We start from the raw sequence: 25,591 nt of genomic DNA, 5'->3' as shown, positions 1-25,591 counted from the left end.
TTCCGTCTCGCCTCCGCAATACTTCTCATCGTAACAGCAGACGCTGCTACTTTCCCTATTTCGCGCTCTCCCGCCACCGGCCTAACCTGGCGGCTAGGGTTCTCGCCCATGCTGGTGCGGTCTTGCCGACAAGGCTCTACAAACGAACGACGGATTATAAGGCTTCTGCCCGAAATATACTCTGAGAGTGTCTCGCTTCCTAGCAGTGGCGTCTCGCCGTATTGGCGCCCTTCCTACCAGCGGTCCCCGGCAACCCAATGGCCTTCATGACGCAGAGGCGACGCGGCAGTGCCCGACCGGGAGAGCCTCCTCCCTCTCTCTTCCCCCCCTTCCCTGTCCTACCGCCATGCGTCTATCCCTGCGGACGGCCTCGACCTGCCCAATCTAGCTCGGCCCACCTGGGACGATTGCTTCTTGATCCGTCTTCCCCGACCCCCCTATCAGTTCTAACCACGACTCCCCTACAACGCCTCCCTCTGGGCCTTGTGTGTGTTATATATATGGTCCGTTTCTACCCCTCATGAGGAGAGCGGCGCTAAATGGCATACAGCAAGGCGTGCGAGGGTGTGTCCAAGCTCCGTGTGTTGACCCTGCCTGCTTCATCCCCCTATTTTCAGCCTTCTAATACGCCCCCTCCTTATGTCCTTCCTTGTTGATGTCCCCCATTTGCATTAAACCTCTACACTCCCGGACCTGCCGGGCTTCCTCTGGACGTATCGGCAGGCTTATCTGCCGACAGCCCTAGCTTTTGGCCTCCTATGCCGGTAGCCCCGCCGGAGACTTTATTCAGTCCGCGTCGCCCTTGGTGCCTGATTGGGACCCAGCTTCGCGACACCACTACGCATCTCTTCAACGTCTACTTCCTTACAGCGGCAAGGCTCCTCGCTCTTCCCGGCGAACCTATACCCCCATTGATCTGTCCTAAGTGCGTTCACGCTCGACTTCCTCCCTGCTCCTTTCCTTCTTGACACTGAGCAATGTTGTTTTCGCGCGCGCGACTGGCCTATCGACCTGCGCTGATACGCCATGTCTTCCTCTCTACTTCCCACCGATATGCCTGCAGCACACCTTCGAAAGCCGCTCGATAGCCAACTGGGCGCTGGCGGCGAGATGTCCATGGCGTTCTTCGTCCAGCCGGACTGCCCCGTTCGATTTGCCCACCAGGACGAGCACCGCACAAGGGTCTTAACCGCCGAGGTCATGGCCCGCGTCTTGCTGCCTCCGCCCGCGTGGCTACTCGCGACGGAATATGCGCCCCTCCGATCGGAGGCCGACGATTCCCCGATATCCGTCTTCTTTAGCCTCAATCTCTCGATTTACGGCCAGCCTATTGATGACTCAGAATGGACAGAAGAGTGGTTTTTCATGAATGGCCGCGTCCACCCCTACGCCCTCGCGTGGGAGGTTGAGCAGCGCGACGGCCTGGAGTCTGACACGGGCGCCACCCTTCTCTATACCATGCCCGCCCTTGTCGTCCGCGACCAAGGCTTCCAGCCGTAAGGCGTGCCCTGTTCTCTTGCAAGCGCCGGAACAAATCCTCAATCATTGCGGACCGAGAAGTCGCCGAAGATATCTGGTGAAGTGGAAAGGCCACGAAGACGAAGAGAACTCCTGGGTGTCCCGAAGCGACTTCGTCGACAAGAAGTTCCTGGTGGACTACGATCGATCTGTCGGCAAGGAGCTTAAGAGTTCGGGACGAACTCCTCGGAAGGAGGCAACCTGTCACGCGCTAGGAGAAGGAATACCTCCGAGATGTCTCGGAGTAGGCCGTCAGGAAACGGAGGATGCTATCATATAAGATGGGTGCCTATTCTCGGGATTTTATGGGATCTTCAGAGATCAATGAATTGAATAATTGACCCCCGTTCTTCACTCTCTGTTTAGTTGTGTGTGCGCCTCACACACGGCTACCACAATGAGCCAATCCAGTTAGTTGAGCATCGAAGAACGGAAGACACGACACAGGGAGAAGCAGCAGCCGAGGATTTTATTCAGAGACTACATGATGCCACGGAGTTTGCGCAAGCAGCGATAGCTATGGCCCAGGAAATACAGCAAGCACAAGCCAACAAACACAGGACGGCCGCACCGAGATACAAGCCTGGGGATTGGGTATACCTCAACTTGAGAAATGTCAAAACATCGCGACCCTGCAAGAAGCTCGATTGGTTACATGCCAAATATCAAGTGCTCGCCGAAGTCAGCCCACATGCCTACAGGTTGGGTGTGCCTGGACGTATCCATCCAGTCTTTCACGTCGATCTACTCCGGCCAGTACCCGGAGACCCATTGCCTTCGCAGAAAATCGATCAAGAGAGTGCCCCACCGGTGCTGGTGGACGGCCAAGAAATGTACCTCGTCGAAAGGATTCTGGATGAAAGAATGGAAGGTACGCATAAGAAGGTGCTCGTAAAATGGCATGACTACTCGCAGCCTACGTGGGAACCCCTTACCACTATTCGACACACCGATGCATGGAAGCAATGGAAGAAACATAAAAAGAATGTCACCTTCTCAAGTCATCTTGACACAGATTGCCACGATCCCACGGAAGAGGAAACGTTGGAAGGGAGGGAGGTAATGTAACGGGCAAGCCGCTTCAACGGCGGCTGCGCCGCCTAGCTTCTAGAACCTTCCATTGGCTCGAAGCTATAAAATGCCGTTGTGCTCTCATGTAGTATATTCTCTTTCTTTCTTTCTTCTCTAACTTGATAGTAAACAGCATAGGGACTAGTTAGTTGTATCAACTCACTAGAGGCCTTTCACAGACAGCCTGCGGAGCGGTTTGAAGTTGGTGACAAGGTGTGGCTCTCGATGGCAAACTACAGATCACCACGACCGTGCAAGAAGCTCGACTGGCTGCATCACAAGTACACAGTCACGAAGGTAATTAGTTCGCACGTCGTTGAACTCGATGTTCGTGGTTCAATTTACCCGCGATTCCATGTTGACCTTTTGCGGAGGGCGCATCAAGATCCGGCTCCTGGCCAAAAGGTGGATGACGCACAGCCACCACCGGTACAAGATGAGACCGGCGCGGATCTGTGGGATGTCGACGAGATTCTCTGCGCGAGATGGAAGAAGCGCGGACGAGGGGAATTCAGGCAAGCACTAGTGCGATGGACGGGCTACGCAGAGCCGACTTGGGAGCCACTTGAGTGGTTGCAAGGAACAATTGCGATGAAGGCATTCGAGGACAAGTACGGGCCAATCAAGACCAATGATGGCCCTAGGGAGAGGTACGAGACGCTGGCAGGAAAGCAAGAACCCCGCAGACGCCGACCTGGTCGGAGGGGAGAAAGGGGGCTAATGTCACGGGCTGTGCCCGGCTTGGTGGACCCGGTTGTACCGGGTCCGGTGGGTCGTGCTCGGGTGGCAGCACCGGCCCCGCTCCGCGGACCCGGAAGCTGCGAGAACATTCTGTGAAGGGTAATATAAGCTCGCACTCGAGGCTACGCCTCGAGTTCAGCTTCCTTTCCTCCTCAGCTCTAGATAGACAACACATAGGCACCTGCTTGTTGAGTAAACTCCGGGCCAGCCTCTTACAGCCGTGGCTTCTTCCTGATTCCGACTTCTCTCTTGAAGTCTGCAACAACGATCCGGATCTCTGTTTCCGGTTGCCCGCTGCGTTGAAGAAGTAGGTCAATGGCCCTGACCATCGCAGCCCATGCGATGTCCCATTCCTCGATTGATTTGAGGAAGTCCTGACGAATCCTCGTATTGTTGATTGTAGAGACACCTAGGTCTCTTGAGTCCATGATTACTTGGTCGAGCTGGTCAGCCCATGCCTTCCAGTCCCGGCTTCCTTTCGTGTTGATTATTTGTTGATAACGGTCGTCGATTAGGGTCTTCTCTTCCTCGATAGAGGGGAGGACCTTCTGCTTGCTCTTTGATCTTGTCTCTCGCCGACTGTTGGATGAGGGTCTCCCCTTGGAGCCCTTCACTGATTGAATTCTTGATCACCTCCTCGATTTGCATTATGGCCTTCTTTTTGGCCTTATAACGGTCATATTCCTTGAGGTTGATCTTTTCTTGATGGCGGAATTCCTCCTTGGCCTCCTGAAGCCTTTCGTTGTAGTCTTCCTTGGCCCGTGCGAACCCGGCTTCATTGTCCGGGAAAGCTGTCCTCATGGGCTTTGGTCCAAGGGCTGCAACAGTGCCGCTCCAGCTGAGGTCCACGGGCTCCGTGAGCACCAAGGTCCTATCTGGGTCAATGTAGTCCCATATTTCATGTGTTTTAGCCAACGATTTGATTCCCCTAATCCAAGGGGTCCAATCGAGGCTTTCTTTGAGTTTGGTGATGTACACCTCCCTGCCTGTTTGCGTGGAGGGCATCATCGTGATGGATTTTACCTCTTTTGACGAGGGATGCAAGTTATGTGGGATTTTTATGTGGCCCCTAAATTCGACTGGTGTTGGATCCACCTGTGCACTAGGCACCGATCGCGCACGTATAACTAATCGACCGCGCTAGTCACGTGCGAGTAAGAGGTGAGACACAGGGAGGAAGGTCTTTGCACACAGTTTGTATGGGACACGTTTCCCTAGTTACACAAGATATAACCAATTGAACCAGTTCGAATAACCTCACTGCAGTGAAGAGCCTGTCCACACTGATCAGTGTCGCCCGGCAAAGGTGACACAGAACAGCAAGACGGAAGAGAGCTAACCTATCGTCACGCTCTGCAAAGCGAGCTCCTGACGGTAGGATAGTTGCTACAACGCGCGGATTGCTACGAAGACTCTGCATCAGAGCCCACTCTAGTTATCCAACCGTGCCTAAGCTTTGCTGTCATCAGCGACCCTTAGGCGTGCCCTATCGCACATTGATAACCTCATTGACACCCTGTGCCCTGTTTCTCAGCACACAGCCTGTCAATATGTCTGACAATTCATCTGCCGCACTAGCCCCGGCAACAGCCCAGGATACCCCGGCCAACGTGTCTCTCGAAGACAGGCAACTCGTTGAACGGAACCTGACGATCGTGGAGCCCTTCACTCCCGATCAGGCATTTCGACGCGGATTTCCTCAACGAACCTATCACCCAGAGCTCCTCCCTTGTCCACCGCAACAGCTTCTTCTTAGGCTGTGTGGCAACATACACGGTGGATAAACGTAACCACGGAATTGCCCTGCTTGGGGATCTGTATAACGACTTCACGGGATGGAGCTATGATGACTTCGAACTAATCAACCCACGCCTTAGATCAAGACTCCGGACGCTTCTCAGAATTAGGGGGATCTATATGGGCAAGGCCAACTCTAGCATCTCTCGAGCTTTATGTGGCCTTCTAACAAGTAACGAACTTCCTGAATGGGATGAGAACGAGTTGCTTGGTCAAGAGGTTGCTGAAAACACCGTGGCATATAAGGTGAAACAGAAGCTGCTCCAAGGAACTGTTAAAGCGGCTATATCGTCACCGGCACCGGTAGTAATCCAGCAGCCAACTATTACCCGACCGGCGGAACCGGAATCCCTCAGATCATTGAGACCCATCAACCCGCTCAGCAAGAGCCTCAGCATCAATGGCGCGAATCCCTCGGTATCAGCAGACGCCCCGTACGGACTACCAACTTCCGAGATGCATACACGAGCATTCCACCTGTTCGATTCGAGAACGAGGAAGTTGAGGCCGATCTCACGATTAGATTCATTAAGATATGGGACAAGAAACTAGCCTATACCGGCGAACCATACGATATCTTCGATGACAAGATCCGAAATTCATGAGCGTGTGCCGTCAAGCAAACATTCCTCCGTCTAAATTCCATGGTGTTTCCCTTCGATTCTGGCCAGGAAGCTCAGTCCTTCTTTCTACACGAAATCAGCACTGATTTAACCTTCGCTGAGATGTATCAGAAGATGAAAGAGCACTTTGACACCGAAATCAACCAGAAGATGTATCATACCCACTGGAGCACCCTCACCTTCAGCCGACTTCGGGCTGAGATGCCCGGTAAGTCATCTGACGAGGTCCTCCAGGCCCTTCTTACGAAATTGCGGCTCTGTAGGAGAGCACTCGGGGATAAGTCTGGCGGCGAAGGTGGCCTGATCGATGCAACGCTCAGGGCGTGCCGTGGTGTGCCTGAATTCCGACTCGCGATATACTCTCCCGCACCTACATTTGAGGGATTGGCATCACAGCTTCGATCATCGCTATCTGCCATGCAAGATGAACGATCTGAACAACCCAGTGGCCAATATCCCCAAGACCTGGATAGAGGACATGATCAGCACTTCGTGGATCGCAAATTTCAGCGAAATTCCGGCGGAACAAGAGGTCAATCACAAAGGCGTCAGCCAAATTGGAAGAAGAAATGCTACGTTTGCGGCAAGGAAGGTTGTTTCTCAACGAGACATCCTGAAAACGAGAGAAAAGCAGCCAAAGAGAAGTATCTACGAGAGAGAGGCTTCCACGGTCAATCTCGTTCGTATGCTATGTTCTTGGCTGACTATGAAGGGAATCACAGGATCAGGATGACTCGAGAACCGAGGAATCCGATGATTCTGACTCCTCTGACCCTTATGAATCGTTCTACGCTGCTGCGACCTTCTGTCCAACGAAGCTTTCCATCATCGGATCTCCAGTAGGCATCAAGTTATTCAACAGTGACGAACCCACACAATTCATACTAGATCGTTACTCTCAAGACTCGTTCCAAGGAATCATGCCGGACACAGGTGCGGCATGCATATCGACGGGAGGAATCGAACAACTGCGTGCTCTCCAACGAGAGATGCCCCCAGTCCAATTCCGTGATGATCGCAAGCCCGAACCAGTTAGATTTGGTGCAGGAAGATTGGAAACACCACTTGGCGTGATCACCTTGAACACACCAGTGGGAGAGGTTGATTTTCATATAGTCAACGTGCCAACGCCATTCCTCCTATGCCTAGCTGATATGGATCGGCTCGGCGTATATTTAAATAACGTCACGAACGAGCTCGTTGGCAATGGTGTGAGCGTTCCAGTGATTCGAAGATGGGGTCACGCGTGGTTCTTCTTGCGGAAACAAGAGGCATCAGTGGCATATCTCACGGAGGCTGAATTGCGGCGCCTCCACACGCGTTTTGGTCATCCATCCGTGTATCGGCTGCACAAGCTGCTGAATTCGGCTGGCCATGATGTGGAAATCGAAGCTCTGGAAATGATCAAGAAGTTCTGCCACTACTGTCAGATGAAATCCGACCCGCCACGAAGGTTCAAGTTCAGCTTGAAGGATGATTGTGACTTCAATTACGAAGTCATCGTTGATGTCATGACATTGGGTGGCAGACCAGTCCTCCATGTTGTTGATCGCCACTGCCTATCAGGCAGGGAGATTCCTATCCAACATGACGGCCAAGGAAACGTGGCTCGCGTTGAAACAATGTTGGATGGATACATACCTTGGACCACCCGATGTGATCACTCATGACGCAGGCACGAATTTCGCTGCTGCCGAGTTCCAAGCAGAAGCGAAATTGATGGGAATAACGTGTCATCAGGTGCCTGTGGAAGCACATTGGGCTGTTGGGAAGGTTGAGAAGTATCATGTGCCCGTCCGAAGAGCATATGATATATTAAAGGCAGAGCTGAAGGATACCGTGAGCCCTGATCAAGTCCTTCAAATGGCTTTCAAGGCTGTCAACGACACAGCCGGTCCGGATGGCCTCGTTCCAACCCTCCTCGTCTTCGGTGCTCTGCCTCGAATGACGATGGATTCGCCGCCTACACCTTCCGCAATGGCAAGAGCTAAGGCGGTGTGGCGAACGATGTCAGAGCTGAGGAAGATCAACGCCCAGAGGAAGGTTCAGACCGCGTTAAATACGCGTAATGGGCCTGATACAGCGTTGCGCCTGCCCTATCCCTGGCGCTAGGAAGCGAAGTTCGCGTATTTCGCGAGAAGCACGGATGGCAAGGCCCATATAAAGTGCTCGAGGTGACGGATACGGAAATCGCAGTTGACCTGGACAACGGACCAGCGAAATTTCGCAGTACATGCGTCCAACCGTACTATCGTCACCCGGAATCGCTCCTTCCTCAGTTGCAACCCGACCCTAGCCCTAGCCGCACAGACCCATCAACACAACAATCACTCCTTCCTCAACACAATCCGATCAACAACATCCTCTTCAAAACCCTTCCCCTTCCACCCACAACTCAACAACCTCTTCCTCTTCCTACCACAGAAGACCAACCCAAACCTTTCGAATACCCTGAGCCAAAGAGGCCGCGCAGGCGTGGCCGACCTAGGAAGGATGCTGCACAAAATGGCACATCAGAATCCACTATTGTTTGCTCACCCGTTCAATTTATCGTTCATCATGAAGCTAATGCGTTTCTTGTTCGAAAAGAAATGGAACATCTCGGCCTAGCCAAGCGGCTACGAGCTGAAGGAAAGATCACAAGCACCGGTTTCCCATTTGAAGCTTCCGACACACTCGAGCTCACGAACCTCCTCGCCGCTGGGGTCATTGTACCCGAAGAATTCGATGCGAATAAACATGGTGGATATCGTGTCTTCAAATCACGAATGGTCAGAGAGGTTAAGGAAGAAATACTGCAACGCCATACGAGAAATCACGCCTCGTTGTGCAAGGATACAATGATGATGGGAAACGTGGGATCCTCACACAAGCCCCTACCATCAGCCGGCCCGCACAACGCGTGGCCTTGGCCTTAGCACCGTTTCTCTGCACACGGGATATGTTCATCATGATCAGAGACATCACGATGGCATACACACAATCCCAGACCAAGCTGGCCCGTGTCATCCTTGCAGCCCTTCCTCAAGAACTCAAAAGAAGATATCCAGAGGGAACAATCCTGCGAATCGTGAAGCCGCTATATGGCATCGCAGAGGCAGGAGCCCACTGGTTCAACACATATCACGACCATCACTGCCGCAAGCTTAATATGGAAACCTCTTCGTTTGACCCGTGCCTTCTGATCACGGCAAACAACATCGCCGACAAGGACCTGTTTGGCATCGCGGCCTTGCAAACGGATGACACATTCATTGTTGGCACAGATGCATTTCTCAAGATCGAGGAGAAAGAACTCTGCTTTAAGGCCAAGCCAAAAGAGATTCTCCAAGAAGGTTCCATCTGCGACTTTAACGGTAGCCGCCTGACCATACAAAATGGCTGTGTCATCGTCAGGCAGAAGGGCCAAGCCCAAAACCTCGAGGAGATCAATCTTCAGGCATCAAGTAGGCATCAGGATTATGCTGCTCAACGCGCCCGGGGGGCATATATCGCTTCGATTTGCCAACCCGAAGCAACATACGATTGTTCCGTTGCGGCACAAGCCCAAGAGCCCGTTAATACCGACTTCAAGGCTTTGAACAAGCGGATTGAATGGCAGATCAACAATCCCGACCGTGGCCTATGTTACATACCCATCGATCTCGAGAGCGCGAAGATCTTTGTGTTCACCGATGGATCATTCGCCAACAATAAGGATTTAAGCTCTCAAATCGGCTTTGTGATTATCATCGCCAATGAGACCGCGCAATCAACCGATTCATTTTCCATCCGCGGAAACATTCTTCATTGAGCTCAACTAAATGCAAGCGCGTTACTCGAAGCGTTCTTGCATCAGAGATCTATGGATTGACATCGGGCTTCGATCTCGCATTTGTGATCAAGCAAACGGTCAATACGATCGCACAACGCCTTGATCTGAAGCAAATCCGCTCGTCATTTGCACAGATTCATATAGCCTCTATGAGTGCCTCGTCAAACTTGGCACCACAACAGAGAAGCGACTCATGATAGATATCATGGCGCTGAGGCAGGCATATGAATCAAGGGATATTGCGGAAATCCGTTGGGTCAACGGCGCAGATAACCCTGCCGATGCTATGACGAAGGCATCACCAAACAGCGCCCTCACGCAGTTTATTAGCGACAATCAGCTAAACGTGAGGGTGGAAGGATTCGTTCATCGCAATAACACAACAATTCTCGACGAGATTTAATCGGTTTTTTTCGTTCCCTTCTTCTGCTTTACCGTCGTTCTTTATTCCATTCACATTAACGAGGAGATCCTCGTGTCCATATTCCAACGTGGGACCGATGGAATCAGCTAGCGCATCCGGCGCTCGAAATGCGGCCCATGATGGCGTGTGGCAGAACACACCCAGTGTGGGGGAGGGAGAGCTACAGTCAGAGCACACTATCCAACATAGTGATGCATCGTGGTAGGAGTTTGTTGGTGTTCTTGTTCGTGTTTTTCCTATCTCATCTTAATTCGCTGTGTTTGGTGTGTTTTTGGTGGATTGATTAGTGCGCGATCATCGATTTAGAAAGAGGTTCCAGTGTTGGATCCACCTGTGCACTAGGCACCGATCGCGCACGTATAACTAATCGACCGCGCTAGTCACGTGCGAGTAAGAGGTGAGACACAGGGAGGAAGGTCTTTGCACACAGTTTGTATGGGACACGTTTCCCTAGTTACACAAGATATAACCAATTGAACCAGTTCGAATAACCTCACTGCAGTGAAGAGCCTGTCCACAGAACCATGCATTTTGAACCTTAGTGTGTGGCCCCTTTCTTCCAATGCGTATTTGCATAACGCCCCACTGAGAGTGGGAGATAGTATTGCATACGAGCTAAGCGTGTTTCGTGACACATTGCACGAGGTAGTCCTTCCCAACAGCCTATAATAGAAGCTGGGCCCAATATGTCAATGCAACATGGCCTGATGGACTGAGATCCTTTGCCCTCTAGCTCCCTACAAGCCGGGCCCCGTTGGCTTGCTGAAGCCAACACTGCTGGTATTACTAAGTTCAGCGCTCTAAGATAAGACGAGGCTGGCATACGCATCAGGTGTCCGCGAGAACGCGTCTACGTTCTTATACGCGCTAGTAGAGTCAATTGTTGTCCTGTCAAGATCAGACGCTCATTCACGTTGCTGCCTACTGCCTACGGACGGTAATAGGCAGTCACGACTAGTCAAGCTGCTGCCCTTAGTCTCTCTATTCATGTATAAAATACTTCGTCACGCCTTGCACTTTAGAGCAGTGGTGCAAGGCGTACAATCAGCCGAAGGCTGCAAGTCTGCTGTCAACGGTAAGGCAGGCCTGAAAATTCAAGAATCTACAGTCATGCATTCATTGCGTCATCTACGTCTTGGTAGCATCAAGTGGAGTTACGTAGCCCCTAACCGTTCTTATACGGATTCTGAGTGAGAACCTGCCAACTCCTAAACCTTTCCCTGAACTTTGTTGGGTCGGCGGCAGTGGTGTCCCCAGCACTACACGCGGTTGGCTCATCGAGTCCTCGGAAGAAAACCTCACTGTATGACGTTCCTGGAAACTTTCAGATGATGTAGGCTGGGCTTTAGGTATCTTTTGCTCGGGTTGTAAGCGAGCATCTCGGTCTGTTCTTTCGCAGCAGGCCCGTCAGCGGAGGAAGGACGGACCGCGACCTCCTCAAAGTCTGGGTTATGCGTCTGGACCTGGAGTACTTCAATTGATCAGCATTGAACATCTTGTGGAGCGCGAGATAAAGCCAACATGATAGGCGCGCTTATTGCGGCAGCCCAAGCAGCTCTTGGTGTGCCCAGCCGACTTTCTTCTGCCGAGGAAGTCTTGCGCTGGTTTCTCCTCGCCACAGCGAATGCATACGATGGAAACCACGCCACCTTGAGACCCTCGATGAGGCATAGGGTTCACTGCGGTTGAAAGCAGCTGCGTACGATGGGTTTGTTGGCGACCCGCGATGCTCAGAGTAGCTCTGTGACATTCAGGGCAAGTGCAAAATTGGACCCACTTTTAGAAGGCCATCATCCAGTTGAGTTACGTTTTAGAAACCATACAACCAATCAGATGTCAGAAAACTTAACTGATCCCTGCTGCACCAAACCCTCATATTAGGGAAAACTTATTCGATTAATGTAAAGTCAGCCTACGGCTGAATAATGTAAAGTCAGCCTACGGCTGAATAAATCAAGAGTCTTTCGTTGCCCGATTCACAGGGGATCTTCTTCCTGATCGCCGCTCAGTCATCCATACTGCCCGTGCACCTCGTTGTGTGACATATCCGCACACACGGACTGTGAAAAAGTGAATGAATGATAGTGGTCATGTCTATCTAGCTACAGAGAAGAATGGAATGCTAGGTTTTATATAGACATGGCTGACAAATGTCAACATGACATAGAACCTTCTAGAGGCAACCAGTCTTCTCCAACATCAACAAAACCTGTCTGTCACTCTTGAACCGGGGTAATAGAGCAAGGTTTAGAGATATGAATCACACAGAACTAGGTTGATGCATGATGGAGCTAGAAAAGAGTGGCTTGAGAGCTCTATTTTTCCTCGTGTCAAAGGCGCCTTCAAGTTCTACCCGTCCCCAATGTAAGGCGCACACACACAACGAAACAGAGAGTGAAGAACGGGGCCAACAATTCAAATCGTAGATCTCTGACGAGCTCCTCCAAGGGTTATGCTACCCTACTTTTATAACCACGAGATGCCTCCCAGCCCCGTGCTTTCTCTGGAATACCGGTAGTCACTCCAGCCAGTAGTTGGAATCAACCAACCATCTACCGGAGTCAAGCACTTTAGGCGCGTGACACCCAATGTCGTCCCGCAGCAAGGTTTATAAGAGGTCCCCAACACCAACGACAGTAATGTGGCTCTGTGCGGCCTACATGGGTCCTCATCCGCCATCGTTGCATGTGTAAAGCGCGACTTCTCAAGTAGAGCACGACTCTATGGTGCTCCCATCGGACGTAGAGCTGCTGGACGCGGCTTGGAATCAGGGCGCGGAACACGACCGTCTAACCCTCCCGCACATTTTTCGTCCTCAGGGAATCCCGGGTCTTCTGGACATATCGGTCCGACTCCAGACACAGCTCCCTTGCAACATTCGTACTCGACTTTCTCTTCCTGGGATCCCGGGGGCGGCTGCTGCGCTGCTGTGCCATTAAGGGGCGCCGCCGCAACATTTGGCGGCTGCTGCGAACTTTTGGGCGGCTGCTGCGTACCTGTGGGCTGCTGCTGTTGCCTCTTAACCTTTGGCGGCTGCTGTGGAGTTGCTGGATGCGGCTTAGAATCAGGGCGTGGAACAGGACCGTCGTCTCCTCCATCGCAGACTACAGGGAATCCCGGGTCTTCCGGACAAACCAGTTTGCCCTCAAGCAGACAGCATTCTCCCTGCGTTTCTTGGGGCAAGGCGGCAACCAGAGTTGTGGCGCCAATGAGGATGAGTGCAAGTCTCATACTGTCTAATGAATGAGAGATAATGCCTTGTATAAGCAGGTAAAGACTGGTTATGAGGATAGTGAAGAGGGCTGATAGAAAGACCCTGTAGGTAAGACGAGTGACGGTGTCTGGACGAGCTTGGGAAATGACTGAACATGTAGGTATTTATGGAGAGAGGGCGTCCTGAATATCAGTATCCTGACTAATTGTAATTGAATGACATCCCTTCCTAACTGGCCTAAGTCTTCACAAGCCTACCAACTATGCGGGATGCCGGTGGAGTTTCGTTCTTTTGACTCGTGCTCTACATCAATAATTGCAGAACTCAGGGGACTTTGACGATGAAGTGCCCTCCTCATGGTAACTCTATTACTAGCCTATGTTTCATAACTATGGAGTCTCAATCAGCCACATCCCACTCCCGTACTCGTCTGCGCAAACCTGTCATCGTGTTGTTTCAGGCGCGATGGCGCCAGCTCTTGTTGATGCTGGAGCAGCTGCAACTCGAGTCATTGATATAATGCATGGCCTACGGGCTTCGGCGCTAGGCGCTAGGCGCTGGCTACTGTTACGAGTAGCCGAGGCCGCGCTGCAGCCAATTCGACGAGCACGGCAGCAGTTGGCGCAATGATTGACTCGACAGATCTACGAGTAAAAGGGACTTGCAAAGAGGGAAATTTCAGCTGATATACTTCACATGTCGGAAAAGGCGTGACAGACCTCGCTTGAATTTGATAGCCAGAACAGCGGCTTGGACGGCAAGACAAGAGAAATGCAAGTCAGGCAAGTAGCTGTGCCACGCTCGCTCAACAGCCGCCTGGCTAGCGATAGGCTACGCAACTACAGACAGCCTCTCTTGTGCTGATTTTAAAAAAAAAATACATGGAGGCTGAGAACTCTCAGTAGACCATTTCAGCATTGCAATCCTTAACAAGTTTCTACCACAAAATGTTGAATGTGTCGATAGAGCCTATGCAGACATAAAATCCTCCCGACAGTACTGGCCCCTTCACACGCCACCTTCTCGGATCATACTGCAAGGTCAACGATGTAGCCAATATCGCTTCTAGCTTCTAGAGGCGGCTGCTTCTGCTCCTCCCCGGGTGGCGCATTTTTGCTTAGTTCTTCCGCCTTACGAATTGCTTGCTCGAGGCGATCGAGCTCCTCTGGTGGTGTATCTGGTTGGGGTGTGATGTCTGTTGTATTGCTAGGAGTTGCAAGAGCAGTGGCCAAAGGCAGAGCGATAGACAAAAGAAGATGGTATGATGCCTTCATTGTGAGTTTGACAATTGAGGAATGAGCAGGAGAAGAGGCCTGGGTCGGTCAATCTCGTGTTAGATACAGAAGGAACCGTGGTGTTATCTGTACTCGCGGTCTGTTCGGTCTGGGGGGCTGACATTTATGTACGAGGAAGCCTACAGACAGTCGTGAGCTCGTGCGTACTTTATGCTCGCCCGTACGGTCTGAGTAGTTCCGCCTTCGCCTGAGATTTTAGCGTCGACTCTCAGCTCCGGAGATACCAGGTTCATGATGAGTCACCTAGTCAGTCTACACTCTGCAGCTTAACTCACTCCACTCCCCCACATGAAACAGGTGGTAAAGACGATGGTGCGTTTGACTCTTGTGCATAAGACGAGCGAGATGAGTGGGATAGCATGAAGATGACAAATGAGCATTTGCTGATAATACATGGTCTAATTGTCGATAACAGTCGAGACTATCATGGCTGAATGAATGCCTTACCTTTGTTACTCTCTGGTATGATTCGCTTGCGAATGGGCCCTGACTCAACTGCTCTCCAAACTACCCCTTCTTGGATTAGGAACAGGGTCCCGGGCAAGCTGGCTTATGACTAGTAGACACTTGGTTCGGGACACTGCAAGATATGGGATGTGGGATAGGCCTATAAACTAGGATTCCAAGGTGAGGCAACATAAAAAACGAAATGATATAAGGTCTGCTCCTTTACCGCAATAGTGGTGAGCTTAGACTATCGCTCTACGCTTCGCAACAAAGCAAACACTCTCATTCCTCTTCCAATCGCCTAACCACTGTTCTGCTCGCAGCGATCCAATCATGCATACTTTCGTTATTACTACGCTCTCTATTTGGGCAACTTTGACCCTTGCGGCCAGCCCCGGCTCCTGGGAGCCACCAAAGCTCGCAATTACCACGGATGAAATGACCAAAGAGATACAACAAAGTTACATTGGTCCTGCAGGCACCGGTAACGATCGACTATTCCAGGACCGCGAGGTTATTGAAGAGGCATCTTGCTTTCGGCACGTTTTCAGTTGCCAGACATCAAAGTTCTTCAAACGCCGTTGGCTAAGCGAGGTACAAAGCGTCGAAGTCACGCCGCTGGCGAAGATTCAGAAAGAGGTTAAGAACGAGAACGAGGACGCCATCGACGTCACTTTATTAGAATCAACTGCTATTGCGAGCGGGGTAACGCAAGGATGGACCTACTCGGGCAGCGCGACTGTCAAAATACCAATCAAGGCCGTCGATGTTAGTTTGACTGGCGGCTCCACGTACACGGACACCGTCACTAAAACAACAACGGAAACAACGGGCGCAAACACAATGATGAAATGCGGAGCCAAGAAGTTCTGCAGACTCTCGGCAATATCTTTTCAAGTCACTCTAACCGGTAAATGCGAAGTGGAACCCATGGTGCTCTGCGGAGAAGACAAGCCTCTTGAAATCTGCTATGATTTTATGGGTCCTTCTTGCGAACAACGTTATGCATACTGGAGAAGGAATTGCGTTGTTTCGCATGCCCCAGATTGGTCGCAAGCCGAGTATCTTCAACATACGAACCGAGTTCCGTGTAATATCACCGTGCCGGCTCGCTATGCGGATGGAAGTTTGCGTAGCTATGTTCACGGCAGTCAGAAAGACCTCAATATCGCAGACCAGGCCGCGAATGGCCGGAAATTTTGAACGTTGACTGCAGGAAGGGCGATGGGAGGATAGAGCAGAGGCAAGAACTTCTCAGAGCGTACCTATCGTTTCCTCGCGCAATTTATAACATATCCATGTCCTGTCTTAGCCAGTCAAGCATTGCGAAAGCAGAATAAGACAAGATTATGAACCGTTCTTATCGCACGGAGGATAAGCGGCGACCGATAACGTAATCCACCCCCTTCCCGGTCAGACCCCCTACTCGGTCAAAAATTCTCCACCGACAAGGCCCGCACCTTACGGCGAGACAAACTGAGCACAATACCACGACATATTTACTCCAAGAGACAAGTGACTCGATTTAGGACTATCCATTACACGTACGGGCAATGTGTTCAAAAGACCTGCATTTACTACACCGACCGCGGTGGTGCACGCTGTCTTGGGACACTTAGCTCCTCTTCTATCTGTCGTTGGACCCGCTCCTCTTCTTCCCGCCGTCGCTTGGCCCGCTCATCTTCCTTTGCTCTAAGTTTCTTGACCCGCTCCTCTTCCTTTTCTCGCCGTAGCTTGGGCCGCTCCTCGTCCTTCTCTCGCCGGCGCTTAGTCCTCTCCTCTTCCTCCACTCTCTATCGCTTAACCCGCTCTTCTTCTTCTTCTCTCCGTCGCCTTATCCTAACCGTGCTGTCACGGGCTGTGCCCGGCTTGGTGGACCCGGTTGTACCGGGTCCGGTGGGTCGTGTTCGGGTGGCAGCACCGGCCCCGCTCCGCGGACCCGGAAGCTGCGAGAACATTCTGTGAAGGGTAATATAAGCTCGCACTCGAGGCTACGCCTCGAGTTCAGCTTCCTTTCCTCCTTAGCTCTAGATAGACAACACCTAGGCACCTGCTTGTTGAATAAACTCCGGGCCAGCCTCTTACACGTGCCCTCTGCAACCGATAGAGTACCGCCGTCGCTAATGTATTCACGGCGCTGTTCTTTTCTCTGCTTTTCTTCGCTGGCTTTCTAACCTAAATTGCCGGTTTTCGTCGGCAAGGAGGGCGGCGCTATACATGGCCATTTGACATCCTTTGATAAGCTGGTTGATAGCTTGTGAGACTGGCGAGTCTGTATTTTGTGGCCGGCGTTGAAGAAGCCTTTCGGCGTGAGTGGTAAGCTGGTTCAGGGCTCTTAATGCCTTGAGGAACGAAAGGACTTTATGCCCCACCCCCGGTTTTGCCCCTCGAAATCCCCGCTTCTGATTCGCTCGGTCGATTGGCTACGGTCATTTCGCCTTCGGTTGGGCCTTTCGCCTTCTGTTTGTCATGTCCTGGGGCATCTGATTCGCTTGTCCGTGCCCTGAGACTTCTGATTGCCCAGAATAATAAACCGCTTTCGCTTCTGGCCCGTTGAAAACCCCTTCCCATTCGCTTGTGCCGCCTGCTCCACCGGTCGCCCCGACCCAATTTTTCCCATTAGTAATGAAGTCCTTGCAAGGGTCGGGGTGGGGCATAGCTAAGTTATTGGTGTCGCGCCCTCTGGGTTAAGTTACCTACTGCTCACCGTCTCTGTCCCCGCGCTCTCACCGAGCCTGTTGCACATCGCTTCCCGAACAGTTCTATCGCTCAGTTCCTCCAGCCTCGCTTGTGCGGCGGTCATCTCCCGGGGACCCGGTTTCCCACTAGGTCTCTCTCGCACTTTCGACACGAGCATGATGCCGTCCAGCGTCGGGCACCGTGACAGCTGCACGTATAGGCTGTACGGGTCGCACTGCGACGGGACGGCGCGTCCGCCGACGTTTGTCGTCCTCGTCCCCCGCAGCTCGAGCGCCACGCGCTCCAGCGTCCCCCCCTGCACCTTGTAATCCGTGCACGCGAAAGCGGCGGCGCACGGCAGGCCCTTTCGGCTGACGTCGTTCTGCTGCCACGGTCGCTTCCGTTGACACTGGATCCTGACGCTCATGGGCGTCAGCAGGATCGTGCCGGGCGGCATCCCGACGAAGTGGAAGTCCTTGGTCGTCTTCGACCCCAGTATTATCGCCGCCGGCGGCCCGAAGTGGATCGTCATGTCGGCCGAGATCCGATGCCCCGGGTGCGCCTTGTCGACGATGACCTCCACCGCCGTGTAGCTAGCACCGTTCACCAGCTTCAGCCCCTGGTGGGTGTTGTGGTTCACGACGACCGGCATCCCCGGCACGAACATGAAGACGGCCGGCACCGGGATCGCGCTGTCGTCGCCCTGGTTCAGCATCATGATGGCCTCTTCCTCGGTCGGCAGGCCGTCCTTCCACTTGTGCTCGGAGAGGAAGATGCGCACCGTCGACCGCTGCTGGATCTGGAACGCCAGGCTCGCCTCCATGTTGAGGTTCCACCGATTCCTGTTGAGCGGCGTCACCACGGTGATGCCCGTCTCCCACGGGATCCGCCTGCCTTCCCGGTGGCACCTCGAGTTGAGGAGATCCAGGTCCGTGTGGTCCTGCACGCCCCCGCGGATCCGCTTCAGCAGCCGCTGCAGCTCCGGGTCGCCGGCGGCGCGCATCTGCTCGTCCAGCATGACGGCCGTCGTGAACCGCCTCCACAGCGCGTGCGCCTTGTCGTGCTGGTGGCGCTGCTCGGCCCTGAACGAGTTGTCCTCGTCCCACGAGACGGCCGCGCTCGGCAGCAGGATCGACCTCTCCTGGACCGGGCGGAACTGGTGGAAGTCCCCGCAGAAGAGGACGATGGGGATCCGCCGAAGTCCCGCTGCGATCCCCGCAGCTGGCAGATCCGCTCGTTGACGGCGTGCAGCGTCCGCGCGCCGAGCATGCTCACCTCGTCGATGACGAGCATGTCCTTATCCTGCCAGTCCATCCGAGACTGGCCGTTGACGAACCGCTCCGCCTGCCTCGGCAACCGCACGCCGTCGACGTCCTCGCCGTGTTCGCGCCCGGCCCTTGGTCCTGGTGAAGCCGCAGGCCGAGTGGATGGTGATGCCGTTGACCGCGCGGCGGCGGTCCCCGACGTCGCCGTGATCAGCAGGCGATGCGAGAGGTCCTTCGCGGCGAAGAGGCCCACGAGTGCTTCGATGACGCGCGACTTGCCGGTGCCGCCCTCGCCGCCGACGAACTGACAGAGCTGGCTGACGTCGCCTCCGTCTCCTTGCCGCATCGAGTCCAGGTGGCGGCATATTATGGAGAAGGCAATCGCCTGCTTCTTGTTTAGCGTCAATCGTCTTGTCAAGTCTTTCCCGGCCTCGTGAAAGGAGGTGGATGGGCCGAGGCGGACTTCCATGCCGGCCTCCGCGTTACCTGCCCTCTCCTCGGTTTCCACTCGCGTCACCTGGACGTCTTCCTCCCCGAAGCCGGCGAGCACGCTCCGCCCGCTGCGCCGCGATCGGTACCGTGGGCCGGGGCCATGCTTTGTATGCCCTGGATCATCTTCACCCTCTCTGGAGGCGCATGTCTGCTGCGACTTGATGGCCTTGACCTGATCCTGCGGCGGCACTGCAGCCCCGGAGAACACCTGCCCGGGCATGTTGATGTGCCCCCCACCCCGTTCGGTCACGACGGTGGCCCGGAGCTCGGCCGTCGAGGCTAGCGCTGATTGCTGGAAGCGGGAGAGCTGCTGCATCATTCCCGAAAGCTCCCGCGACCCCGCCGTGATCTGGTTCGCGCCGGTCGCGCTTCTAACGACATCGATCAGTCGCGTTGCGTTTCCGACGTTGTCGGACTGGTACGCGGATCCCGCCTCGCGGTCCGCCTCGCCCGGCCCTCCCCATCCTCCCCCAATCGCCAGGTGCGCCGGCCGGATCCCCGTCGCCGGACGACGCTGCCCATTGCTTGGCGTCTCGCTTTGCGTCCTCGGCGGACCGCCGGAGTAGTTGAACGTTATCGACGAGGCACGAGGTTCTTGGCGGAAGCCGCTCTCGTGCGCGCCTCCATATCTCGTTGATGTCGCCTCGCTCTTCGCTAAGAAAGGTCTCCACGGCGCGAATAGGGCAAGATGCTGCACGGCTGCTCTGTAGCGGCACGGTTAGTCACCGCGCGTTGGGACCGCTTTTCGACCGGCCATCCACCGCACCTACTTACCGGCGGTGGCATTGTTCCTCGTCGTCTTGCTCGAAATCCTTGCTAAGGTGGCCGTCAAGGCAGACGACGGCGTGCTTTCCTGGCCGCCTCAATACCTGCACCCAGTCTTTGCCGGCCACCCAGCCGCTCTCGAAAGGCACCTCCCCAGGCACCGGAGCACCCGTCCTTGCCGACGCGTTGGAGCCTGACGAGCGAAACATAGTCATATAGGCACAAGCCTCGTAGGACGTGTCCGCGATGATGGTACGCCTCGGCGAAGCTGATCCTCTCGCCTGCTTCCTCCACGGCGACCGACTCGTCCACGGACACGTCTGCGACCGCGGTGCCGCTCTCCTGCCGAAGGTGTCGCCAGCGCCTGGAGACGTGCCAGTAGAGCACCGACACGTTCAGGTACGCCCAGGCGCTGCTGCTCGTGAACTCGCTCGGGTATCCCAGGAGATGGGCGACGACCTCGACTTGCGACAGGGCGCGCTCCGTGAATATCCTGTTCGCCACTCTCATCAGAAACTGCCGCGTCTTATTATTCTTGGTTCCGTCGTCGCCGCCGACGACGCCATTTCCGGCATCCTCCTGGCACCCGGCTGGCCACCTGCTGCGACGACGGGCAGCAGTTCCGCGGCCGCGGCGACGCGCTTCCACGTCGGGTCCTCTACCTTGGTCGCGTAATTCGTCACGTAATAGACGAGAGCCATGGTCTTCCGCTGCGTCGCTATGAAGGAGATGTCGTGGTTGTGGCGGAGCCCCACGGCGATGGCCTTGTTCCACCGATTCACCATGGGATGCGTCCTGCGGATCCGCAGCACGCCGTCCTGTGAGAGCGTCGTCTCCTCGACCAGCTTCCATGGCGCCTTGAAGCGACAGAGGTCGCCCTTCGCCCCTTGTTGCCCAGGAGTACTTGACGCATGTCGGGCTGTGGGTGTGGATCTGCGTCGCGCCGGCGCAGAAGTTGGCTTCCTCTTCGAATCCGGCCGAGAACTGCTCGGCACTGTCCAGCAGGGATGAGACGTCAGACGTCACCGAACGCTCCGCCTGCACGGCGCAGAAGCCTTCCTGGTCCAAGTCCTGCCTTCCGCGTCAGCCTGCGTCTTCTCGGCCCATGACAGCAACGCCCTTGCTGTTACCTACCTCACAGAAGACGCTATCGACATAGCGGATGATTCGCTCACGGTACGCCGCCTGCTCCTCCCCGTGGGCGTCGGAAAGCATGGAGCTCAGGTGCGCGTTTCCGTGTAACCAGAGCAGCCCGTGGACGTGAAGGGATCCTCGTTCGTTGGTCTCCACGGCACCGTAGTAGTGGCCGATGCGCCCGAACACCGACTCCCCTGCATTTACGTAATGCTCGAAGAACAGCGTCATCTCCGGTGGAAGAACATGGCTGAGCTCATCGGGTCGGAGACGGACAGCCTCACCCGTTTGAACGACATATCGAGGCTCCGCAGGAACTCCTCGGCCGCCTCAGGGTCGCGCGTGCGGTACGCTGCCAGTCGGAGCTTCACCGGGTTCGTGATGTCGTTTGGGTTGATCGTGAACCAGATCGCAGGCACGCCGTAGCGGACGATGAGCGCCAGGATCTTGTGCCGCATACTGAGACGGAGCTCTCGACATGGGCTGACGATAGCCATAGAGCGAGAGGCTCCTGAGAAGCTCTTTCACGCCGTCGTCGGTCGTCTTGCCTGTGCTCTCCAGCTCGGCTCTAGCTGCCGCTAACCCGTCTGCGGTCAGCGACCGTACGATGCGCTCCACCTTGCGGAAGTTCTTCCTCGTCACGCTCAGCATGCTGACGCGGCGGTTCCTCGACCGCACGCCCATGTTGAAGACGAGGAATGCGAAGATGTGGTGCGTCGCGAACCGGCCGCCGTGGCGTCGCAACACCGTGTCGGCCCACGTACGAAGGCTCATGTTCCGGGATGACAGGAGGTCCTGCGCCCCGCCTCCGCCGCCGCGCGTGTTGACCGAGCCTCTGCCCAACTGCGAGCTTGCTTCCTCGACCGGCCGCGGCCCTCCGACACCGAATGGTAATAGCGTGGGAAAGGTCTTTGCGAAGAAAGAAGCTTCGAACGAGTCGGCGAATTCATCCCCGCGGCGGACATGGATGAATGGTTCAGGACCATCGACGTGCCCCGGCTGCCCCCTTGCCGAGGATTCGACCCACGTCCTCGGGCCCGTACCGTCGTCGGCTGCGCCTTGGCGAACGGAATCGCATGCGAACCGCAGCTTGTCGACGTCGGCCACGTCGGGCGGTCCGTCCAACGCAAACATCCCTGACGAGGTCACCTCGTTGACCGTCTTCGCATTATCATCGGCCTCGCCGCAGCTCTGACCACGCACCTCGTCCACCTCGCTTGCCTCTGGCTCGCCGGCCTCGCGACTCGTCGTGCTTTCCCCTTGGTTGAGCATGGCGAGGACTTCTTCGATCTCCACCGCCCCCTCGTCGTCCATGGCCCGCTCCGTGGGCGGCACGACGTGCGCCGTCCGCGTCTTCTCCCACGCCGACGGCTCGTTCCGCTCCAGGCGCTCGTACACCAACGGCGGCACCCGTGGGCCGGGTCTCCCAGCTCTCCATCTCTGCCGCGTCGATCTCGATCGCGGCGTAGTGGGGGTTGTTCCTCTTCAACCAGACAAGGGCTCTCTCGACGACTCGCCGCCTCACCGATAGGAGACTCGACAGATCGCTCGGTGTCGGCCTTAGCGCCCCCTGCCACGAGACGTGGATCTCGTCCATTACCTGGAAGAGAGGGTGCGGCAGCACGTCCGTCGCCAGCTCTTGTACGTTGTTTGGGAACACCGTGATGTGGCCCTTGACGTGCTTGGGATACCTTAGCGTCTGCTTCTGGCCGCCTGAGACGTTGTACCTGGTTACGAATCCGTAGCACGAGTTCAGCGCGATCAGCTTCTCCTCCACCGGCGTCAGGCCCTTGAGCTCATCCGGGAACGTGTGCTCACAACCGAGACGTCTATGAAGCTGCGCCGCTGGCGACAGCACACCGCACGCCAAGCGTCGAGAACACTCTGCGCAAACCGGGACAGGCTCGCCCTCGCGGAAGCAACTCCGGCACGCAAATGGCGACCACCCAGCCTTAGGGATAGGACTTGACAACCACTGGTCCCATGCCACCTCCCTCAGCTCTTTTCTCGTGCGCTTCCGGTAGCACAGCATGCACGTCCGTATCGGCAGCGTGTCCACGTCGTGGAACGCCCGGTAGAAGCTCCGCACCGTTGATACCTTCCTCTCGTGCGGCACTGGTGTGCACCACGTTTGCTCGTTGGACAGCCTCTCCTTCGCGGCGAATTCCTCCCAAGGTGACGTAAGACGCCGGCCAAATCCTCCGCCTGTGACTCACGGCTCCTCTGCCTCCGATGGCCGCCTCGACTACGTTTCGCCTGGGGCTGGTCTCGGTCGGGCAGGCGGTTCCTCTTTCTCTGTTCCACGGGCTGCGCAGATATTGCCGCTGCCTCGTCTCGCCTCGGCCGATCTTGTTCTCCCGCCGCCGCCTGACGTGATGGCCGTGGTGTCAACTGTCCGGATGACTGCAAATATCCGGCTCCATCCTCCATCTCTAGCTTCGATTGGCTGGAGGGGATGCCCTGACGACTCGGGCCAAGTCCCGACACTGGTTGCCGGCCGACCCGGTCCCGCCTGGCGTCCGCATCGCTGCAAATCTCCTGTCCCATCTTCTATTTCTCTAGGTTGGATTGGCCGAACGAGGACTCCCCGACAACTCGAGACGAGATCCCGACCCTGGTTGCCGGCCGATTCCGTCCTGCCTGGCGTGGTGGCCGTGGTGGCAGCCGTCCGGATGACTGCACATCTCCTGCTCCATCCCCACCTCCTAGATTGGCCGCCTCGAGTACGTTTCGTCAGTGGCTCGTCTCGGTCGGGTTGCCGGTTCCTCTTTCTCTGTTCCGCTGGCCGCGAAGATCTTGCCGCAGCCTCGTCTCGCCTCGGCCGGTCTTGTTCTCCGCCGCTGCCTCCCTGATGGCCGTGGTGGCAACCGTCCGGATGAGTGTGTATCTCCGGCTCCCTCTTCCATCTCTTTCGGTTGGATCGGCTGAACGACGTACTCCCTGACGACTACTCTGGGCGAGGTCCCGACCCTGATTGCCGGCCGACCCTGTCCCGCCTGGCGTCCGGGTGACTGCAAATCTCCCGCTCTGTATTTTATTTCTTTAGGTTGGATTGGCCTAATGAGGCGCTCCCTGACAACTCGAGACGAAACCCCGACACTGGTTGCCGGCCGATCCTGTGCTCCTGGGCGGCTTGAGTGTCCGTCGGGGCCCTTGGGCCTCGTCTGCGCACCACCCCTTCGCTTTCTAGTCGTGCCCCTCTGGACGCCCTCCACGACCCGGACGCACGATCCGCCCTCGTCCGAGGGAGGTATGTGTCCGGCCGCGCCCCTGATCCCTTTCGGCTGGATGGGTTGTTGCGGCAAGCGCTGGCTTACGTCCTCTGGCCGAGATCTTGTTAAACGTCGCGCTGCCTCTCCTTTGCAGAGGCACCATCAACGCGCGCCGTATTTTTTCGCGACCGACTGCCTCGCCGACTTCCCTGAGGCGACGCTCTTTCGGGTGCTTCCGCTTGCTCTCCTCCTGAGACCTCCCCGGACATCGGCGCTTGCTTCGCCTCGATAGGCCGCAACCCAGGTGCCGGGCCCGCTTGACTTTCGCGGCCCAACGCCCGCTTCGGTCCTTCGTCCGTCGCGCTCGGTCTCGCCTTCGCAGTATTCCTCCTCGTAGCAGCGGCCGCTGCCCCGATGCACGACCCGGCCTCGCCAGAAGGACGATTGTGCCCGGCCACGTCCCTGATCCCTTTGGGCTGGATGGCCCGGGCGACTGCAGGCTCGCCTCTCCCAGCCGAAATCCCATCCTGCTTGTCGGTCTCCCCCTCTGTTCCCCCCCGGCACCAGTTGTCCGCCTAACAAGACCCTTCAGAGTCATCCGTACGCCACCGATGAGTTGCCCAGGCCGAACGATCTCGTGGCCACCTCCGGCCGCGACGGAAGATCCCCTGCCGCTTAGGCATTCGTTTCGCCCAACCAAGACCCCTGGGGCGGGTGGTGCTTGCAGAGCAACTATGCCTGGTGCGCCTCTCTCGCCACTCCTAGCCCTCATCTCCTTCGCCAACGTGTGCCGCTGCGGTACGAGGTTGTCGGCCGCTCCCTCCAACACAGCGCCAACGGACGGCGTAAGACCCCGCCTAGCCGGCTCAGCAACTACCGACCCTATTGTGGCAGCGTCTGCTTCTATGCTTGGACACCTATCACGCGCGTTTATCGCTTCTGAGCGTCGCGCCCGCCCTCCCTTCGAGGAGGCGCCATTGACGTGCGTCGTCTTTTCCCGCGGCCAACCGCCTCGCCGACTTCCTTGGGCAACGCTCTCTTTGAGTGCCTCTGCTTGTTCTCTTCGTGAGGCCTCCTCAGCCAGCGTTGCCTGCTTGGCT

At 55.6% G+C, this 25,591-nt stretch overlaps 5 protein-coding genes across 5 annotated transcripts; 3 read left to right on the top strand and 2 right to left on the bottom strand.

The window, feature by feature from the left end:
- Positions 1 to 1,053: 1,053 nt before the first annotated feature.
- Positions 1,054 to 1,500, top strand: HRG_03342 (uncharacterized protein; the record flags this gene model as incomplete). Its single annotated transcript, XM_044861813.1, has 1 exon — positions 1,054 to 1,500. One exon carries the CDS (start codon positions 1,054 to 1,056, stop codon positions 1,498 to 1,500), a length of 447 nt encoding a protein of 148 aa, XP_044722839.1.
- Positions 1,501 to 3,542: 2,042 nt separating this feature from the next.
- Positions 3,543 to 4,338, bottom strand: HRG_03341 (uncharacterized protein; the record flags this gene model as incomplete). Its single annotated transcript, XM_044861812.1, has 2 exons — positions 3,543 to 3,763; positions 3,876 to 4,338. 2 exons carry the CDS (start codon positions 4,336 to 4,338, stop codon positions 3,543 to 3,545), a joined length of 684 nt encoding a protein of 227 aa, XP_044722838.1.
- A 4,362-nt stretch (positions 4,339 to 8,700) lies between these two features.
- On the top strand, positions 8,701 to 9,967 carry HRG_03340 (uncharacterized protein; the record flags this gene model as incomplete). The annotated part of the gene is made up of 5 exons (XM_044861811.1): positions 8,701 to 9,006; positions 9,058 to 9,141; positions 9,325 to 9,497; positions 9,545 to 9,555; positions 9,699 to 9,967. 5 exons carry the CDS (start codon positions 8,701 to 8,703, stop codon positions 9,965 to 9,967), a joined length of 843 nt encoding a protein of 280 aa, XP_044722837.1.
- A 5,310-nt stretch (positions 9,968 to 15,277) lies between these two features.
- Positions 15,278 to 16,147, top strand: HRG_03339 (uncharacterized protein; the record flags this gene model as incomplete). Its single annotated transcript, XM_044861810.1, has 1 exon — positions 15,278 to 16,147. One exon carries the CDS (start codon positions 15,278 to 15,280, stop codon positions 16,145 to 16,147), a length of 870 nt encoding a protein of 289 aa, XP_044722836.1.
- A 1,489-nt stretch (positions 16,148 to 17,636) lies between these two features.
- HRG_03338 (ATP-dependent DNA helicase PIF1) lies at positions 17,637 to 23,311 on the bottom strand (the record flags this gene model as incomplete). Its single annotated transcript, XM_044861809.1, has 13 exons — positions 17,637 to 18,779; positions 18,899 to 18,943; positions 18,995 to 20,084; positions 20,155 to 20,233; positions 20,295 to 20,638; positions 20,704 to 21,002; positions 21,055 to 21,216; positions 21,280 to 21,492; positions 21,564 to 21,738; positions 21,863 to 22,719; positions 22,805 to 22,960; positions 23,015 to 23,116; positions 23,174 to 23,311. 13 exons carry the CDS (start codon positions 23,309 to 23,311, stop codon positions 17,637 to 17,639), a joined length of 4,803 nt encoding a protein of 1,600 aa, XP_044722835.1.
- Positions 23,312 to 25,591: the final 2,280 nt, after the last annotated feature.

The sequence above is a fragment of the Hirsutella rhossiliensis genome (genome assembly GCF_020360975.1).
Source record: "Hirsutella rhossiliensis strain HR02 chromosome Unknown scaffold00003, whole genome shotgun sequence".
NCBI classification, from domain to species: domain Eukaryota; kingdom Fungi; phylum Ascomycota; class Sordariomycetes; order Hypocreales; family Ophiocordycipitaceae; genus Hirsutella; species Hirsutella rhossiliensis.
The sequence above is the reverse complement of the archived record's forward strand: the minus strand, read 5'-3'. Positions and strand labels throughout refer to the sequence as shown.